Source organism: Callorhinchus milii, unplaced genomic scaffold (genome assembly GCF_018977255.1).
Source record: "Callorhinchus milii isolate IMCB2004 unplaced genomic scaffold, IMCB_Cmil_1.0 Scaffold17, whole genome shotgun sequence".
Taxonomy (NCBI): domain Eukaryota; kingdom Metazoa; phylum Chordata; class Chondrichthyes; order Chimaeriformes; family Callorhinchidae; genus Callorhinchus; species Callorhinchus milii.
This window is the reverse complement of record NW_024704758.1, coordinates 5,083,192-5,104,469: the sequence shown is the minus strand read 5'-3', so window position 1 is coordinate 5,104,469 and position 21,278 is coordinate 5,083,192. Positions and strand designations below refer to the sequence as shown.

At 45.2% G+C, this 21,278-nt stretch overlaps 1 protein-coding gene across 4 annotated transcripts in view; it reads left to right on the top strand.

Annotated features, from left to right (window-relative positions):
• The first annotated feature begins 8,273 nt into the window (after positions 1–8,273).
• lsp1a (lymphocyte specific protein 1 a) overlaps positions 8,274–21,278 on the top strand; it is a 27,757-nt gene continuing 14,752 nt past the window's right edge. For 3 of the 4 annotated variants that reach the window (XM_007887478.2, XM_007887477.2, XM_007887476.2), the window contains exons 1-7: positions 8,274–8,384; positions 9,581–9,720; positions 16,102–16,348; positions 17,083–17,223; positions 20,310–20,345; positions 20,693–20,736; positions 21,088–21,169. In XM_007887478.2, coding sequence (XP_007885669.1) covers positions 8,277–8,384; positions 9,581–9,720; positions 16,102–16,348; positions 17,083–17,223; positions 20,310–20,345; positions 20,693–20,736; positions 21,088–21,169 — 798 coding nt within the window. In that variant the 5' untranslated portion in view covers positions 8,274–8,276. Of the gene's footprint in view, positions 8,385–9,580; positions 9,721–13,507; positions 13,611–16,101; positions 16,349–17,082; positions 17,224–20,309; positions 20,346–20,692; positions 20,737–21,087; positions 21,170–21,278 lie in introns of those variants that run through there. The other variant, XM_042341357.1, reaches the window with a different exon arrangement.

Here is a 21,278-nt window from a genome sequence, read left to right as displayed (position 1 = left end):
ATCCAGAGCTCTGTCTTTGGATACGTTTTAATAATAATAATAATATTCCTTGCATTCGATATACCTCCTTCTCACGTCGTTGAGACGACTCAAAGCACTTCAACAGAGTATACTGCAAAGTGAATTGACTGTATGTTTCAGGGGCGAAACGCAGCTGCTAATTGCGCCCAGTAGTGTCCCACAGTCGATTGAATTACACAGTCACTTTAAATCCACTTTACAATATATTCTGTGAAGCGCTTTGAGACGTCACGACGATGTGACAGCAAAGATTATTATATTTTTCCTGCCTGAACAGATAACAGCAACAACAAAATTACATTTGTATAGCGCCTTTCACGTCGGGAGGATGTCCCAAGGCACTGGACAGTCAGAATTTCAGAGGGTGGAGGGCGGGGGGGGAGCAGGGTGATCAAAAGATAGGCACAATAGCTGAGTACTGCCCCTTTAAGCATCGCTGCAAAGCATTCTCTGCCAACCACTCGCTCTTCACCAAGCTCCTGTTTATTTAGCAAAGTCAAGGTTAAAATATTGATTATGATGCTGATAGTCAAATCTAAACGAACAAATGTAGCCTTTGAGTGCTGTGTAATCTCTTTCCTCTCTTCTGCTGGATAAAGAACAGCATAGCTGTTTCCAGCCCTCCCCTGGTAATGGCAGGCCTGTGTTGGCTTTAATTACCTGTTAGGGCCTCATTAGGAAATATGATATCAGTGGAAGATGTTTATCTATCTTCTCTCCATCTCCCTGGCATTCCAGGGTCCTTGTTAGGTGGGGAAGTAATCCCGGTTTAATTTTGAATGAAATCTGAGATGTGTAGGCATGGAATTTGTGGCATTTAATAACTTGTGATAGTTATCACAAGAAACGTCGCAAATTTCGCTCCCATGATTACTTCTGTCCTCTCCTCCACTCTCTTCGCCTTATCTGTTCTTTCTTCTCTTCCCCCTTCTCCCTAGCTAGGATGGTCCTAGTGGGACAAACAGCTCCCTGAACATTTGCGTGAGTCTAGGCCACTTACGTGTTTTCATTTTTTTCCTCAGTTGAATAAATCAAGAAATATTCAATCAAGAAAATTAATTTTGTTGACCAACCATAGAGGTTGACCATCAAGGTTGGCCACCATTGGTCTGAAGGATTTCGATCAAAATGTCGATGGAGTTTTATATAATCCTGAAAAACCTTGGTGTGCCCATTTACACAGAGCTGTTGAAAGACCTTATTGCTATTGGGAACACTATCCTCAAGCCGACTCCTTTTGACAGTCAATAAGAGTTCTGCCTCCAGTCTGAACTGCAAAGAGAAGTCAGTCAAGGCAGGAGCGGTCAGGGGAGAGACATGGTGTTGCTGTTTCTGGATCTCAGCGCTGGGCATGACACCCGCTGTTGACATGGCAAAGCAAGCTGGCATTCAGTGAATTGCGAAGGGCTGCACTCCATGCAATACTCAAAAGGTTAGGATGTGCACAGTTTGCAAATTGGATAAAAGGTAGAAGCTGGATCCTTTGAGAACGTAAGGCTATCGCAGATATGGGGAAAAAGAAGACATGTTAAAACACAGACGGCAAGTTCCACTAAACCGCCAGCTAAGATTATAGACTGATGCTGTACTTGATGAGACACTAATATCTGCGTCATTATAGAAACATAGAATCTTACAGCACAGATTACATTCTTCCTCAATGCTGCCCAGTGCATTGTTTGTTGTCATCTACCCTCATATTAACAGGAAGCTTTAAGCAGGAGGTTAGAAGATTTTTTTCTAGGGGCTTATTAGAGTGCTGAATGGTTTCTCACAAGGGGTTTTGTCACTGAAGTTATCAGGGAGCCAGAAACCCTGAGATCGATTATACCTCTTCAATCCTGAAGTACAGCAGCTAGTTTTGGAGTGTTTGCGATGACTAACCATTTGACTTCTTGTGGTTCCTGGGCTCAGGTCAATACTCCAGTGGTTAAAGAGTTCCAGAATGCTGCAATAATTCCAAGGTTAATTATTCATCGGAAAAATATCTATCCAAATCTTTGACCTACAGTAGAGCTGTAGATTCATTTGGCACACCGTCCCACAGTCTAAAAACAGACACGACTGCTCAAGTAAAGCCATTAATAAGAGTCAATTGAAGATCTGGCTTTGGAAAGGGCTCCATCGTTCTACGAGCATGAAACTATTTGTCACTTTTGTTCGAGACAATGTTGAACGTGTCTGCCTTTCACACACTATCAACAGTATGCTTGGAAGAGCCCTCACTTTGCGCAGTTAAATGCATTCGCTCCCATTAGCTTGAGGGCACAATAGCAGAAACTGGTGTTTGCTGTGTGTAGAATTCATCCCAATCCAAGCACAGCTTAGTTCCCTGGCAAAACCTACGGGGCTGTTGTTAGGATTCACATGGATACAGACTCCGGTGCTTGGGAATTTTCAGTTAGAGACAATAAACAAAGATGGAGAGATGCAGAGACATTGGCTGTGCTAACAAGGTCTCTGAGGAAGAGAAAACATTATGTGTGTGTTTTACATTCAGCTAGAATTAAGTTTTGACACTGTTTTTCTGCCTTGTCAAATGTCTTCAATTCTTTCTTCTTTTTCCTGAAGATTTTTAACTCCCTTTTCCTTCTACTGGGTCCCAGGTTGCTTCATCTCATTGAGGCAGTAATTGGCGCTACAATTGGGCCTTCTTGGTCAGGGAAGGGAAGCATCATTCAGGGGTTCCCTACTATTAGCTGGGCTAGAAAGTGATGCGTTTGTGTGTGTGTGTGTGTGTGTGTTAAGTGCTGTGAGACATCCTTCCAACATGAAGGGCCGTGTATAAATTTAAATTGTATTGTACACCAAGTGTCGACAGGATTGGGCTTGGCTGTGATTTCCTCTCAATCCAACCTGCCACTCCTCACATACGCGAATGAATAGCCTGCCAACACTCACTGTCAAACTTCTGACTTGATTAAAACGGGCGAGATACGGAGTGTCGGCATCCCAAAAAATAAATAAAGAATAATTTGATCACGCAATCCACGATTGTTTGTGGGACGCTGCTGTGCGCAATTGGGTGCCGGGTTTCACCCACAAAATATACAGTCAGTTCACTTTGCAGTATATTCTGTGAAGTGCTTTGAGACATCTCGAAGACATGATAAGGTGCTATATCCAATGCAAAGATTATTATTTTTCTCTCTGCTATCTGTAAGGGAATTGTATATGAAATCGCACACAATCTATATAGGAATTTATATAGTGTATAGTTTGGGACATGACATGTGCAAGCGATAGCCAGGATGGTAGAACTGAATGGACCTTGGTTTTCTTTCATCTAACAATTCTTATGTTTTTATGAACTGCCGATTAAATCACACATAATTTGCATGTGACTATAGGTGAAATCAATTAGAATTAGGTGTCAAATCAGTTTGAAATCTGGGTCGATTTTGCCTGTCCAGCTATGTTGTAATAATAATAATCGTTGCATTTGATGTAGCGCCTTATCATGTCTTCTCGATGTCTCAAAGCGTTTCACAGAATATACTGTGAAGTGAAACTGTGAAGTATGTTTTGTGGGTGAAAAAAAAGTAATTCTTACTTTCCCGATGTGAAGGCAGTACATGACTGTGTGTGACTGTCCTGTGTGCTGGGCTCTCTGGCAGGCTGACTGCGCAGCGGAGCATGGAGGACGAGGAGGAAATTGCCCGCGAGCGGCGGCGGCGAGCGAGGGAACGGCGTTATGACCAGGAAGACGACGCCTCCTACACCAGCAGCACCTTGTCCACTCCTGTCTCCGAGAGTCTGGGACCAGTGGAGAACAGCCAGTAAGTGCTTCCATAATTAATAATAGTAATAATAATAATAATCCTTGCATTTGATACCTCGCTTTATCACGTCGTTGAGACGTACTCAAAGCGCTTCACGGGATATATTGTAAATATTGGATTGACCGTGTATTTTGTGGGTGAAACATTATAAAGTGGGCCAAAAAATTCAAAGTGCTTTACAATTTTTCAACGTTGAAGGCACTTCATCAAGCTCCAGGAGTGCGTAACTAAAGCACACTCTCGTGCCCTCTGAACAAGCAGCGGGAAGCTTGCTGGACAGCGCTCTCAATGACGAGCTATATTTTAGTTGGTTAAATCCCAGCAGCTACGCCTAACGCACACACACACACACTGGGGTCCCCAAGCTCTAGCTTTCACTAACCTTTGTCTAGTACTTCATGGAATTAGGTAATCAGGGTGTGTGTGTGCATTCTATTTCCTGACATTTTGTCCCCACTATCTCGAATTCCCTCCCGGCTTCCCTCCAACTCTTCCTCCCTCCCTATTCTGCCCACTTTTGAAGCCCACATTAAAATCCTGTACCTCTTTGATTGCGCTTTCAGTCATTCCCCACCACCCCCACCCTCTTCAGCTCCCACCCTGGGGCTGCGTGCCCATTTAGCTGCGTAAAGCACTCGAGACGTGAAAGAGAATGGAAAGTAGTGAGTGAGTTTCAGTGCCTGGAGATTGGAGAGTGCAGGTGATTGTGAGGGAGCACAGGTGCTGGGTGGCTGAGAGAGCAAGAGGGCTGGGAACAGCCAAACACCCTTCCTGCCATTGTCCTGCTCATGTTTAGCTTTGTTCAGGAAGGACTCCATTGCCAATCAAGGACTTTCACTTCATTCTGAACCACATACAACGCACTTAATCTCTCCTGGTAGATCTCAGAGGCGTAGGCATGTGGCAATGTTATTTAACCCTCCCTTAAAGTGACAGTGACTGTCCCTCTTGAAACTGACATGGTTGAAACTGACACTGTCAGTTTCGAGAGGTTGATCTCATCCAGCAGGTTATCGCATTGTTGAGACCAAGCATTTCATAGGTTTCACTGTAAAGTGGAGTGATGTGTATTTGTGCACAGTGATGTCCCACAAACAGCCATCAGGTTAATTATTAATTTACCCATTGGATTGTTGGCCACTACCCTGGGGAAACTCCGTCTTCTTTTCCAACAATGTAACAGGATCTTTCACATCCACCTGAACAGACCCAGATGGCTAATTTGTTTCACGTCTCATCCAAAGGTTGGTACCTTGGGTTTGAGCGTGCTATGGCCCATCAGTATAATACAGTGCACATTTATACAACGTCTTTCACGCCGGGCGGACTTCACATCACTTCACAAAGCTGATTGAGCACTCAAGCTGGGAAAGGGAGGGGTGGCGTGGGGTGGAGACGAGATAACTGCGAAAGGTGTTCTCTGACGTTATAATGATAATAATTCTGTGAAGGGCTTTGGGACAGCTCATTGACGTACGTGATCATTGACTATATCAAATACAAGGATTACGATTATCATTATAAATGCTCAGAGCGCAATTTTCACTGATCCTTAGCTGGCTGGATGTGATTAACAAAGGATCACAGTAATAGTACCAGACTTGTTATTTTTATTCTAATAACCATCTGGCAAGACTCCTTATCCAAATCCCCTTGTTCATGGTCTCTCAAGCCGTCTAATCTCTCCCCGCCATCAGCAACACATCCAATTCCCTCTTGAGATTGTCGACACGTTTGCTGGACTACTCTTTTGACGACAGTTTGCCGGTTTCCCAGGACATTTGCCCCCAAGTCTGGTTACCATTAGTCCCTGGTTTGTGTCCAGCGTGTCAGGTCCTGCCATGCTATTGGCCTGGTTTGCGACCTTTCAGCCTGAAACAAATCAGCCTTTGACAGACAACAACCAGAAAGAAGTCTGTAAAGTACTGTGCACCACTGTGTGTTTCATCGGGAGGGAACGATTAGCGGTGGTAATGTAGCTAATGTTGCAAAATCAGATGAGAACTAGCATGTGATACACACGGTCTCTGAGTGAGGGCACTCATTATAACTTCAGAAATGCGGGAATGTGCAGCTCAACTGCAATGCTTTCTGTTGTAAATATAATAATAATAATAATCCTTACCTTTCACATTCACATGTCTCATAACGCTCCACAGTAAACTTTTACTGTGAAATGGGACATTGCTCTGTGCAAACCTGCCGCTGCATTTGGCTGCCAATCACTGTGTATTTTTGTTGAAGAATGCGGGAGCCAATTTGCGCACAGCAATGTCCCACAAACGATGCCCCACAAGCAGCTATGAAGCGAATGACTGATTTTATTGAGGTGATTTTTGGCCAGGACAGCTTTTCCGATAGTGGCATGGAATCTTTAATGCGAACAGGACACCTGAACAAGCAGACGGCATTTTGGTTTTAATGTCTCATCCGAAGGACGGTACCTCTGACAATGCAGTTCACCCCTAGCAATGGAGTTCTAAGTGCCAGTGTGGGACTTTTGACACAGTTTTTCTTACTATACAAGCTACAACCTACATGCAGTAGGAAACCTTGTACTGAACGCTGTGAGTCGGATGGCCCTGACTGCAATGTACAGGAAACCCAGTCATCTTGGTCCATAACACTTAACGCTCTTGACACCTTACATCCTGCTGTTTGAACCGTTAACCCTCGCCTGACTGAATGCTTGTTAGTCCACACTAAGAGCAGGGTGATAGGGTGATAAAAGAGCAATTGGGTAAAATTTGAGGTCTGTGATATAACCCACAAAATGGGCCTGCGTTAACTCGACTACATCACCTAGTCCTATCGTGCTTTAACCCTGACTGCATTGCACTTGAATGCATAATTATGGAAATAACGGTGGTTTCTCTTGCAGTTAATCTTACCATTGGAGGAAGCAGTATATTACTATATTTAAAACCCTCTATTGTTAAATTATTTGTATGTAAACTGCTAATCTCTTGTTCAATGACAACAACAAAATAGGAGATGGATGTCCGATCGACGCAGTCATTTATTCAATGGAACACTTGTGATGTTTCAGGAATTATTCCTTGTGTTAACTCCTCACCCGCCTTCACTGGCTCCCCATCCCCCAGAGGATCGAGTTCAAGATCCTTGTACTCAGCTTTAAAGCCCTCCAAAGTCTTGCTTCTCCCTACCTTGTGGAGTCCTGTAGCTCAGTGGTTAGAGCACTCGCTTTGCAAGTGAGAGACCTGAGTTCAATTCCAGGCAGGGCGAAACCTTGGGCAAGTTTCCTTACTCCACACGCCTAATAATAATCCCTCCAAAAACCAAAAACAATAATAAATTGGTCATTTCCAATCCACGACTGTTTGTGGGACATTGCTGTGCGCAATTGGCTGCCGCGTTCGCCCACAAATATACAGTCAATTCACTTTACAGTATATTCTGTGAAGCGCTTTGGGACGTCCTCCCGACGTGAAAAGCGCTATATCAAATGCAAGGGTTATTATTATTATTATTACCTCTGTGACCTATTAAACCTTCACCAGCCTGTTGACTCCCTCCACTCTCCTGTCACTGGCCTGCTCCATGTCCCCTGCCCTGCCTCCTCCATTATTGGTGGTTGGGCCTTCAAGCTTTCTATCCGCACCATCAACAGTTTGGCCATCGTGCCCCCACTGCGTGTGGGGGCATTCATCTCACCAAACCTACATATGCCTAACTCGCCACTCCGGATAACTCAACCACAACAAACCTACTCCACAGGTTTAATAGATCTTGACAGATATCTTGAACAGATCTTTTGATCCCAATGACCTTCTTCTGCGTTGTAAATGTTTATGGTTCTGTGGTTTATGGTATTCAGAGCTTTCCAGTGAAGCCAGACAAAGATGTGGGTGATCGGTTAATGAAGCTTACAGAGAAGATAACTCGTCACTGAGCCCTTTTCCCTCGGATTGATGAGTTATAATAATAATAATCATAATAATAATCCTCGCATTTGATATAGCATCTTAAAGTGTCATTGAGATGTCTCAAAGCGCTTCACAAAATATATTGTAAAGTGGATTGACTGTATTTTGTGGGTGAAACATGGCAGCCAGTTGTGCACAGCTCTTCAGGGGTTTATTGCATTTTGATTATTATTATTATCATCATTGTCACAGGTTTGATTTCGGCTCTAAGACGGGCAATTCCACCCTGGATGAGGATGAGGGTTTCAGCGACTGGACCCAGAGGCGTGAGGAGCGTCGGCAGAAGCGTATGGAGGAACTGGGGCATGTGGAGGAAGACCGGGCAGAGGAAATGCGGCCAGGACCTCCCTACGTGTTAAGTGACGGGAACGAGCGAGAGGACCCGGAAGAGGCCAGAGGTGGGAAGCGGAAAACGTGGCGAGCGGAGGAGGAACGTCGAGACCTGGAGAGGAAACGGAGGGAACAGGAGGAACAGGAGGAAGAGGAGTGCCGGAGGAGGGAGCGGGAGAGGAAGAAGAAGGAGGAGATGGAGAGAATGCAGAAAGAGCAAGAGGAAAGGGAGAGGTTGCAAGAGAAGCAGCAGCTGGACGAGGAGAAGGAAGAGAGAGAGTGGCGAAAAATGGAGGGAGGAAAGGTAAGGAACGAGAAGCAGGAATAAAAGCCGTGGTTGTGTTGGTTTATATCTTGTTTCTACTCCTGATGTGAAAGGGAGACTTCACAGCAAGATTCACATTGCAGCATCACATTTAAATCCTGCAAAGCTTCACCACAAATCCCCCCGCTCCCCGCCCCCCCACCCCACCCCAGCAGCTCCTTTTCAACCTGGCTGTTCCCTTTGCTCAAGGCTCAGTGAATACCAGCCAGCTTCATGCCCCCACTACCTCCTCCCCCCTGCCCTATCCACCCCACCATCAGCGGGTGGGCTTTCAGCCATTCTGCCCCCTGCTTTCTAGAGCTCCATCGGAGAATCCCTCCGACTTGCCCTCTCCTAACCCAGTCTGAAAGCCTGCCTCAAAATGTATCTCTTTGACCGCACTTTCGGTCATCTCTTCCCTGCCCCCCTAACAACCCCGCATCCCCCCCTCCCCCCCCAACCAACCTCTTGAGCTCCCACCCCTGACTCAGACGAACAATCAGCTTCCACTGCATCAATGGACCTCTTCCTCTTCTCACACACCAGTGTTGAGAGTAATCCCCATTTAAAGTGGGAGCTGGCACTGGAAATTAGTGCCACTGGGCACTGCGTTAAGCACGCCCACAAACTCCTTTCACTTCACGCCAAAGCAGGAGGCAAACACACGGAATAAATCTCCATTGTGCTGCGCTCACAGATTTGAGTCTTTTTAGCTGGGACTGGACCCAATTGGCATCACACCATACTGACTCAGTGCACCATTCAGTTCCCAGAAGCCAAATGTCCGAGAAGAACTCTTCTCTTTATTGGAAGCCTGAGTGAGACAAGCTCCAAAGCCCACGGTTTAATTATGTGCTCACTTCAGGCTTATCTCCTGGTTCCTTCTGAATGTGGAGGTGAGAGATTTAATGTGGGTGACTGGTCTGCTTTTCCCAAGTTCTGCCGACAAGCAGGTTGGCTGGTCCATCATCAGCAGTGCTCAGGAGCACTGAGGACCCCTTCTGGCTAGGGGAAATGAAAGTGTAACACAGATGTTTCTCTGGGGGCAGAGTGCAAAGAACTTTACACAGTATCTGATCTGGGAAGGCTTTGACTGGGTGCATAAAGTGAAAAAGAAGTACCATACATGAGATATCTCTCTCAAAAGACCCCTTTTGGGTTTTTTTTAAGTAAAGTTTTATTTTTGTGTCATCCAGGGACCAAAAGGAAGTGAAGTCAAAGTTTCCTACACATCCAGGACGTGGGGCGACCGCAGGTCTTATGAGAACAATGGAGACATTGCCCGAGAGAAAACAACATCCCAACATGGGTATGGGATACACAAGATGACTCTAAGGTACTTAGAGTAATTAATAATCCTTACATTTAATAGTGAGCCTTTCAAAACAGGAGCATATCTAAAAGCACTTCACAGGATGCACTGTAAAGTTTAGTGACCCTTTCTATTTTGTGGGAACGTCCCACAAACATCTATCAAGTGAATGACCAATTTTATCTGGGGGATTGTTGGCCAAGACATCGGGAGAAACTCGTTTTCTTTTCAAACAGTGCAATGGGATCTTTGACGTCTTCCTGAACAGGCAGACGGTACCTTGGTTTAATGCAGTGCTCCCCCCAGCACTGCAGTGGAGTGTCATCCTAGACTACAGGAGTTCAAAGTCTTGATGTGGAGCTTGAACCCAGGACACACAGACGAGAGTGCTACCAACTGAGCCTGGTTCATGCAGCAGGCACTGATGGCAAAGTAGGAAGGCCCTTGAACCTTCACTTCTGATCTTTTCTGCAAGTTGTCCTGTTGTAAACACTCCTTCCCTCAACCCCCACCCAACCCCCCACCCCCAACAAAACTTGGAAGAGAAAGGAGATTTTCCCTTTCTTCTTTGCTGATTACTTTTCAGGAAAAAAAATCCCACGATAATCCCTGAAGCTCATTCACCTCCGAATTACACAGTCACTACACTTGACAATGAATTCTGTGAAGTGCTTACGATGTCATCCCATGTGAAGGCTGCTGGTCAAATGCAAAGATTATTATTATTATTATCAAAAAGAATTTTGGGGTGAAATGCAGAGCAACCAGGTTTAAACAAACCAGTGTGCAACGAATGGAGTAAAGACTGGTATTTCTTAACACATTTCTTGCGCTAATTAACTCAGCATTATGAAACATCACACTTTACCCCATTATTGCACACAGTAATATTTCCTGAATAACGGGGAGGAGAGGGAGAGGAAAGATAGGAACAAGCAATTGACCTCAGGTTTTTGCTAAAAGCGGACAACATTGAAGGTTCATTAAGGAACCGTGGAATAAACAAACCAGTCTTCGAGGCTTTTGTAACACACCTCCGGCAACTGAGCTATACTGCACCAGGAAGCTGTGTGATGTTTCTGAGCGCCAATAACTTAAGAAGGAAGTTGTGAATTTGTGGTATGTCATGTGTCTTGGACTCTGTGGTCATAATGACTAGTTTACTGGTTTATATTGAGTTCTTTCCGTAGCTGTAGGAGGCGTCTTCAAATTTTGAGTGCAGAATGGCAGAAATATTGTAATTTTCATTAAAAATGATTTGGCTTTCAAATCAAGGCTGAATTTTAGGAATTTTGAACTGTTACTCTGCCATCCTGAATTTTTGAAACATCTTAGTCTCACTTAGTCTCAGGACTTCCCAGCTAGAAACAAGAAAATGTAGCTATTGTCCCTTGAACGTATTTAAGAGGGAACTTGATGCATACAAGGGAGAAGGGAATAGAGAGGGAGGAGAGAGGATTAGGAGGGTTGGAGGTTCAGGTGAGGTATAAACACTGACAGAGACTAGTTGGGCCAAATGGCCTGTTTTTGTGTTATTCAGAGCAATGCAATGTAACCAATGATACCAGCATGCAGGAAAACACAAGATGATGGAATTTCGGGCCTTAAGATGGTTAAGTGTAATCATTATTATTTTTATACAACAAGTACAAGGGTTATGAATGTCATTATTATAGGTGCTCGTTAAATGTCTGACAAACACAGGTTTGGGTGGATTCCTCGTTGAGGCTGTCTCTTTGAGTCTCCATCTAATGTACCGGATGTTTCACGAATTCCTGCGAAATACTTTATCAAGCACATATTTCAGCCCACAATTATCTAGAAGACTATTTCTGTAACTGGGACTTCCGATGACTCATTGGTTGCTTAGTGTTGAAGCAAAATGTTTTCACCAACACTGCAATTGTGAAAGAAGTCTGAGGTCTGAAATTATTCATGACCTTCAATTTAAAATTTATGGATTCCCGCGATCACATCAGTTTGGATGAAGAAGGCCCTTCGGCCAATCTGATCTCATCCTTCTAATAAATTCCCCATCACAGCATCAAGCTGTTGAGTCTCTCCGAGTCCTGGCCTCAACCGCCCTTCAGATAACGTTGTTCGAGTTGTTAATTACCCTCTGAATAAATAAAAACTTCCTGGTATCTGTCCTGAAATTCCGCTTTGCAACTCTAAACCTATATCCTCTTGTTCTACTGTCTTGGGTCATCTTATAGTATTTATCTGGGTTTACTTTTTTAATCCCATTTAATATTGTATGTGTCTCCATAAGGTCCCCTCTGAGTCTCATGACTGCAAAGCCCCAACCTGTCGCAACCTGGCAAGGAGCAGGTTTACCTTACTGTGTGTGTGTGTCAGCTTGGCTAAGTGGTAATACTCTTGCTTTTGAGTCAGAAGGTTGTGGGTTCAAATCCCACAACGGTCCTTCTATTTGCATAGTCTAAGCTGATGCTCCAATACAGTGCTGGGGGTGTGCTGCATTGTTGGAGGTGACGTCCTTCGGATGAGATGTTAAACCGAGGTCCCTGTTCAAGTGTATATTAAAGATTCCATCACAATATTCAAAAAGAGAAGGGAGTTTTTCTCTCCTGGTGTCCCCCAAATAAAAAAAATGGCTGTTTGTGGACATTGCTGTGTGCAATTTTACTGCCGCGTTTGCCTACAAATACAGTCACTTAATTTCATAGTAAGTCCTTTGAAGCACTTTGAGACGCAATAAGACACTATACCAAATACCAGGATTATTATTTTTATTATCATTATTATTGCTATTCCTGGGATTAGCAAACTCAGCACTGAACCAAGATTCGAATTAGCGCACACCTGATATGTAAGCTACAGCTCTATCCACTACACACCACCACAGGAGGTCCCAAAGGTGGGACAAAGGTATGGAGTTATTTGAAAGTGAGAGCAATGATCTTAGGTCAATCCACTGAGGAACAGAGATTGCTAGTTGTTCACTGGGTCTACCAGATGCCTGGCTGACCCAAACCAAAACCTACAATATTCTATCCCTCATCTTTCTCAATCGATTTCTCCACCAGACTCCTATCTGGTTCCCTCTTGCATTCTCTGACCAAATCCGCCTCCACTGCCCCCCTCTTTCTCTCTCTCTCTCTCTCTCTGTCATCCAATACACAGCTTCACTGCTTCCCTGTGTAATTAATTCTTAATAGTTCCCCTTCCAAGCTTTGTGGTGTGTCTGAGGAAAGGGAGGGGAATGGCTGGGGAGACGTAATGTCAAGTGGTGGCAAGGTACTTCCTCAAAAGAGCTGTACGCACTACGAATCATCTTTCAAACACTGTCAGAGGCACCGAATTTCACCTAGCTTTAGCCTTTATTTGCTGTTCAAATTATGGTATAATCAGCTCAACGACAGAAGTTTTCGAATAGTATCTGAACAGGTAGGGTAGGTCCTCGATTTAACCCCTCATCAGAAGGATGGATCGTTTTCTGGGGGTAATAACCCCTTCCAAAAACAATAAATAAAGAAATAAAATAATAATATGGTCACTCAATCCACGATTGTTTGTGTGACACTTCTATGCGCAATTGGCTGCTGCGTTCCGCCCGCAAAACATATACAGTATATTCTGCAAAGGGCTTGGAGACATTTCAAGGATGTGATAAGGCGCTATATCAAATGCAAAGATCATTATTATTAATAAATAAATGGAAGTTGAGTCTTTTTCTCACTCCCAAAAAATATCTGCTCTGCACACATGTCCTTGCAGAGCTGTTGAGAGTTAGCAGCTGCCCTTGATGTCACCACCACTCCCCTGCACAGCTTCCTTCCTCTCTGGTTTCTTCTCTGTCACTCAGCATTCTGCGCAGGCATCAGTCGCTCGCTCAGCTCCATATCTGCAATGGCCGAACCTCGGAAATCCTCCTTTCGCCACTCATCATGCAGGTAACGCTGCCACAGCCCCTTGAATGCGGGGAAGTAGAGGGGCTGGGTGGGGTGGGGGGGTGACTGAGGGGCACCTTAAGCCATTGCTCTGCACGTTACCGAGTGATCACAGTGTGAGCTCTCTGATCCTCTGGTGCTCTGCGTTGAGGCAGTAGGTGTTTTGTCAAACCTTCCCCCTCTATTTCTCCCCTCGCACCCTCTCCCCCGGCCCCTCCCCCCACCTTTGAGCCCATATCACGGTTGGAGCCAACGCCCTGTTATTTCAATGATTGCATGCAAGTTTAGCTCAACGTAGAGATGTGGCAGAGGAAGATGTGGGCAAAGAATTCACCCACATCTAAATTTACTCATGATTGATTGCATTTCAGCACATCCAGAACTTGGCAAATTGTCGAATTCGGTCTTGACCTTGAATTCGGCTTTTTTTTATGGTTTCTTACAGAAACTTACACAAAGACAGCTTCAAAATTGCAACAATAATGATCCTTGCATTTGATATAGTGCCTTATCATGTCGCCGAGACGTCTCAAAGCGCTTCACAGAATAGGCTGCAAAGTGAATTGACTGTATTTTGTGAGTGAAACGTGGCAGCCAATTGCGCACAGCAGTGTAGCACAAACAATCGTGGATTGAGTGGCAAAACTTTTTTTAAGGGATTATTACCCCCGGAAAGTTAGCCGCCAATCAACTAACAACAGGGTTTCTACTTACTGCCAGGGAAACAGAAATGTGTGCAGTAAGGAAACTTGCCGAAGGTTTTGTCCTGCACGGGAATCAAACCCGGGTCCTCTTGCTTGCAAGACCAGTGTTCTAACCAATTCACTACAGGACTCCAAAAATTAAGGATGGATTTAAGAACATGCCAAGTTCTGGATTTTCTGATCCTGACCATGACCACTCCCCTCCTTCCATTTGTTTGAAGACATGGTGTGTTTTATTTGTGTGTTGTGTTGCAAGCTTTGCCCTCTTGTTTCTGAGTCAAAAGATTATGGGTTCATGTCCCTTGTCAGGACTTTGGATTCTGAGATGACATTCAAGTTTACTACAGGGGTGTGCTCCATTGTCAGAGATACAGGTATCTTCTGATGAGACGTTAAACTGTTCAGATCCAGTCAGACTATTCGAAAACAGAAGGGAGTTTCTCCCTGTGTCGTGGCCAACAATCCCACGGATAAAACAACCACTTACTTCATGGCTGTTATGGGTCATTGCTGTGTGCAAATTGGCTACCTGGTTTGTCTATAAAATACACACTTCACAGCAAAAATCCTGTGACGCCCTTTGAGACATCTTGATAACATGGTGAAGGCGTTGTATCAATTATTAAGGATTATTTTTATTATTCTGTAGGAATTTTGTGTGGGTGTGCGCGCGCATGTGTGTAGGTGGGTGTTAGTATTGGGTATGTGTTATGTGTTTCTTGTTGATAAAGGGATTAAGGGATATGGGGACAAGGCGGGTAGGTGGAGTTAGAATAGATCAGCCATGATCTTATTGAATGGCGGGGCAGGCTAGAGTAGCCGAATGGCCTACTCCTGCTCCTAATTCTTATGTTCTAATCTTATTGTGTAATGCATATGTGTACCAATGTGTGTGTTTTGTGTGTGGGTATTTTGTGCATGTATTATGTATGTATGTATTTATGAGTGTGTATGCTATATATAGGCTATGCATTTCTAAGCTTTGGGGTATGATATAATTATCAGACATCAGTCAGCCCAACCACAGACCGGCTGCTGTGTGTAGATTTGCTTCTCCTGGATTGATAAATGGTATTAATAGCACACCAGGAGGGAGCGGTTATATAAGTGGTTCATTAATGGGATCCGCTATTAACGACTCCCAAGTTAAAACTGGAATTTCTTCCCGGGAACTAAACCCTGAACTGCCAATCTGCTCTGCTCTAGAACTTGGCCCTAGAACTCCGGAAGTAAATTGGAATGCAACCCCTGTTCTTGACTCTTGGGTGATCAGGACTTAGTAGCCCGAGTGATCTTCTCACCCTTCCTCCCAGACCAACAGGGTGGGGACTGGGGGATGGGAGGTAATTTGGATCCTACGACTCTTAGCAAAAAGTATCCTTGAAAAATTAACCAAAATCTCTGACTGTCCTTCAGTACACTGTCTTTATCTCTCTGGACTTCTATTGTATTGCTGGGATGTTCCCTCTCTCAATGCTTTACCTTTGCGACCAACTGCAACCTAACCGATCCGGGCACTCCCTTTGCTCAACACCCTGTCCTCCGTACGATCAGCAGGTGAGTTTCTGCATGAGTCTGCCCTGCTTTCTGAAACCCCATCCTGGAGTCCTCCAACTTGCTTACTCCCACTACTTACAAAGCCCAAATCTACCTCTTTGACCATGCTTTTGGCCACCTCTTCCCTCCCTACGTGGAGAGATTCAGACATATTATCATAATCGTTAATAAGTCCCTTTATTTTTCTCTTCCTCTCTTCTCTCCCCTCTCCCTTCCCAAAACAAATCCCTTAGTGACTCCCCTGAGCCTGAAGATGATGGGGAACTAACTCATCTGGAGGCCGAACAGAAGCTGGAGCAGATCCGGAGGAGCCATGAGGAGAAGGAGAACGAGGAGTACGAACGGCTGAGGCGGAGGCAGAGCGAGTCCGAGCAGGAGCTGGAGGAGCTGAAGAAGAAACAGGAGGAGCGTCGGAAGCATCGGGAAGAAGAGGAGCTATGCCGACAGCAACAGGAAGAGGAGCAGCATGCCCGGGATGAGGTAGGGTGACATCTTAACCTCTTGACACCAGACTAACCTTCCTGTTCCCTCCATGTGGTGGGCACTAGCCTGCTTCATGTCTCCCATCCTGACCTCGCTATCATTGGCCTACAACTTTTTAAAAAAAAATACTTTTCTGTCCCAACCTTCTGGGACTCCTTTCCTCAATTCTTCCGCCTCGGTCCCACCCTCGCCTCCTTCAAGGTGTGTCTCAAGATCTTCCTCTTTGACTGTGCCTTCTGCAGAGGCAGAACGAGGGGTGCCTTCCAACCCCCTTAATTCCAACCCCCAACTCGAATGCAAATCCTTAACTTTCCAACACCTTGGGATGTCATTCCGACGTGAAATGCCTCCATAGAAATGTAACTTATTGTATTTATTATTGGGTGCTGACATTCCAGCCAATAAGGAGAAGGACAATCCCAGTGGATGAAGATCTCACAACACTATTTATAAGGAGAAGGCAGTATCTCAGAACAATAATCCCCCAGATGTAGAATCTTAAAATCATAGAATTTTACAGCACAGAAGGAGGCCATTTGGCCCATCTTGCCTGTACCAGCTCTTTGAAAGAGCTACCAACTAGTCCCACTCCCCCGTTCTTACCCCATAGCCCTGCAATTCTTCCTCGTTTGAACGAAATGTGGTCTCTTTGGTGGGGAGGGTGGCAGCGTGATGCTAATTGTGTTCGGGGACGGGGTGAGTTCTGAACGTGTGGGTGCCTCTCAATGTAGGAAGAGAAGAGAAGAGTTAAAGAGGACATTGAGATACGGAGGATGGAAGCAGCAGAGAGACGCCAGAAAGTACTCAGCATTTCGGCCAGTAGCACAGAGGAAGTGTTTGTTCCCCTCAGCCTCAGAAGCCCAACCTTGAAGGTAAGACTTCCCCATGGATGCCCAAGTGTTACAACGGCGCTGTTGTCGACCCTGAATCTTGACCCAGCTGAGGTAAGATCAGAGGTCAACAGTACTGATATCCCTCAGGTGAGCATCCCAGTTACGTAACCCCAGCTAAATATTTTAGGATGTCTCATGACAGTAGAACAAGAGAACAAAGGCTTAGAGTTGTAAAGAGCAATTTCTGGACAGACACCAGAAAGTTTTTCTTTGCACACAAGGTAATCAATGACTGAAACAGATCATTGGGGAAGGTGGTAGAAGCTTTGGATGGTCCTTTACAGTGATGTAATAAAGTAGTTCATTCCCCCAAAGTATTCCATTGAGTAAAAGCTTCTGCGATGTTGGATTTGAGAGAATATCAGAGAAAGTGTTTTAGAGGGAGAAATATCACCCCTGGAAGTTGAACATCAGGGAGCACCTGTTTCCTGTTCCCCTTTTTCAAACCCAGCAGCATGAACGCTGTGTCTCATACAAGACTTCCCCTCAGCTGACATGCCAATAGAGTCATGTAACTGGGGGACTGGCATTCTTCCCACTCTTCGCGTGTTAACCCTGCAAGCCAAAGCCCTAGCAGATAAGATGGTCCTAGCTGGATATCAGTGGGGGGCTTGCCAGATAGTGCTCTGAATGGAAGCTATGTAGTTTTAACTGGTTAATCACCACCAGTACCCCAGCACACACTCTGGAATCCCCAAGCCTTAACTTTTGCCAATCTGCAACTATGACTCTCCAGAACTAGGCAAACAACAACAACAACAAGATTGCATTTATAGAGTGCCTTTCACGTCAGGACGACGTCCCAAGGAGCTGGACAGTTGGGTCGGGACCCGAGCAGGGGGGGAAATGGTCAGGGTGAGGGGAGGGAAGGGAGGGAGCGAGGAGGGGGTAGAGAGTTGAGAGGGGAGCTGAAGGCACGGTCAAAGAGAAAGGTCTTGAGACCGGCCTTGAAGGAGGAAAGGGAGGAGGCAAGGCGAAGGCACTGGGGGATGGAGTTCCAGAGCCTAGGGGCTGAGAGGCTGAAAGCCCGGCCACCGATGGTAGGGCAGTTAGGGTGGGGGATGTGGAGCAGACCGGAGCCAGCGGAATGGAGGGTATGGGCAGGTAGGTAGGGGTAGAGTAGGTTGGAGAGGTAGTGGGGAGCAAGGCCATGAATGGCCTTGTAGGTGAGGATGAGGATCTTGAATTCGAGATGGTGCGGTGTGCGACCCTTCAGGGAAAGAGTGTGTCAGACACCCGGCTGACCAAAAAGATGTAATGCAGTATCTGATGTCACAGGAAAACCCAGCAACACTGAGAAATGGATCGGCAATAATTTTGGCCACCATGGCCTCCGGACATTAATTTCTAGCCATTGAAATCAGATGAAACAACAGTCAATCATATATATTTTCTGATGTTCTTTATGATTATGAAAAACCCACTTTTCTATTAAACATTCAGGTCAGAAATGGTTTTCCACCAGAGCAGAGCAGGGATCCGATAGAGGTTGTTGACCATTGTAAAATACAGTCAGTAATAAAGTGGTTGCAAATTGAGGATTAGCTCTAGAAAAAAAGGAAGACGTTTTTTTTTCTGCAGTGGTGTTGGAGTGGATTTACCACACATGACTATTGTCATTGAGTTAAAATGTCATTTAAACAGGAATAAGTAATAATTGAGAAAAAAAATAATAATCCTTGCATTTGATATCGCGCTTTACCATGTTATCAAGACCCCTCAAAGCGCTTCACAGGATATAGTGTAAAGTGGTGCGACTGTGTGTACTTTGTGGTGAATGCTGCCGAAAGAGCAGAGAGAAGGACTGAGGGAAGCTAGGACCAGTCGGGCAGTTAGTAGCAGCACAGACTTTATGGGGAAATGGGATTGGAATAGAGCGCTCTGGTGAGGGAAGATAGGCACAGTACAAGCACAAGCACAATAGACTCCTTCTGTGCTTTAAGTGTTCTGTGATTCTATGAAGGCTTTAACCAGAATCCCCTGAAGGACACACACTATCAAATAACATGTAAGTGACACAAAGCACAGGCAAGGACCAGAGACCAAAGGGGAAATGGATTGTTTCCGTAATCTGTTTCTATTAGAGAAGGGAGAGAGAGGAGAAATGAAAGAAACACTTTGGGAGGGGCAGTTAATGGAAAATAATTACACACACACCCACACAGTTTCCCAATAACTCATTATTTCTAAATACAGGTTTAGATTTCTATTCCATTTCCATGTCAGCCTCGCTGTGTGAGCAATATTGTGCATCAGTATATCACAAGAGAGCTCCGATGTGATAAGGGGCTATATCAAAATGCAAGGATTATTATTGTATAGCATCAAGCTGTTTCGAGCAATGTGCTACAGCTGTTAATCACCCTCCGTGTCAAGAAATACTTCTTGGTGGCTGTCCGAAATTTGCCCTTCACAGATTGTCACCTCCTGTGCCGCTGACTGGGGGAATCTGCAATGGCCAGTATTGACACACCGAGAACATCCGTTTAGTGCAACCCTCGAGTGAAACTGAGACATATGGACCAGGATCAATGACTGGTCTGTGTTGGATTTTATCTCTGTTAACAGAGGTATCTAAAATAGGCCTCAGTGCCCTTAGCTAGGGAGGGGAGAAACAGCTCGATTTTCAAACAGAAAGCATTGTTCGTTTAGCATTGCCGGCTTGAATTGGTCACATGATGTATCACTGAACCGGAGTCTGTTAATAAAAACACATGAGGTACGGAGAGGTCCCGTGTGACGTAGCCGAGCAACGATTACGACAGGAAGGTCACAGTGCTTGCCCTCACCTCTCTTCTTCTCCCCTTGCTCCCTGACCTCCCTGCTTTCGACCCAGGGTTCATCCAGCCAGATGTAGCGGAACAGCCTCCCCCTCACTGCCCGCCCCTGCCACACCCAATATATTAAACATCTGGCTGAAATTAGGCAGCATGGCCTTGGCCTCCTCCAAATATATTGTACAACTGCTACTCAGCTTCCAGTCCACGTTACGTAGGCTACGCCACATTTCATACACACTGGGCTACTCTGATGCTGTTTCATATTTCCTGTGTCTGTAATTCCAGAAGGAGTTTGGGATGGAACCAGAAACTACCAGCTTGGTAAGTGATGTCCACTCTTTAGTTTGATGTTTCATACTTTTCTAATTTGATGTCTTATACTTTACTACCAGTAATTCTGACATGCATTAAGATGGGGATCTCAAGCTCTTACTGTGTTCGCGTTACATTTACAGGTTGAGGCAGGGACTCTTCCCACCCCGCTCCTGTAACTCTGTAAGCCAAAGCCTCAATGGGTAATGGGGTCCTAGCTGGACAAGCAATGAGAAGCTTCCCAGACAGCGCTCTCAGTGGCAAGCTGTGGTTTTAGCTCGTTTAACTTGTTAGTTGGAAATCTAGACCAGTCTCAGTGGGTACTCATACCTAACCTAAGTTGTTTCCCTTTACAGATCCTTGAGAGAACGGAGTCCCTGAACCGTTCACTCAAGAAGAGGTAAGAGAACTCGCACCTTGTCTCTAGGGGGCCCTGGTGTCAGCCTGCCTCAGGACACCGAAAAAGAGAAACTCCTTTCTCTTCCCTCGAGCTGCAGGCAATCGGTGTCCAATCGAAAACATCGGCCAGTGACACTCACGGGGTCTGCTATTTCCAAATCCTTTTGCTAATCTCGCAATCTAGAGATCTGCAGTTATTTCTCCGTCCCCCTCCCCTGGTCTACACCCCGCTCGGCTGCTGTAGACCGCTGGCCACCTCAAGTTCCCACTTCCCCTGACGCTAACTTCATGTTGTCCTGATGGTGTGCACACACACACACTGATTTACTGACTGCCCTCTCTTTAATTACAGTAACAGTTTGAAGAAGAGCCAGCCGATAGCCAGTGTACATAAGATCGGTGATCGACTGGAGCAGTACAACACTGCTGTTGAGGTAACCCCACTGTAAACCTGAGACTCAGCGATCATACACTTCATCCACACCCCCAAAATTACCCCCCTCCCATTAAATTACAGATGCATTGATTAAATTACTCTATTCC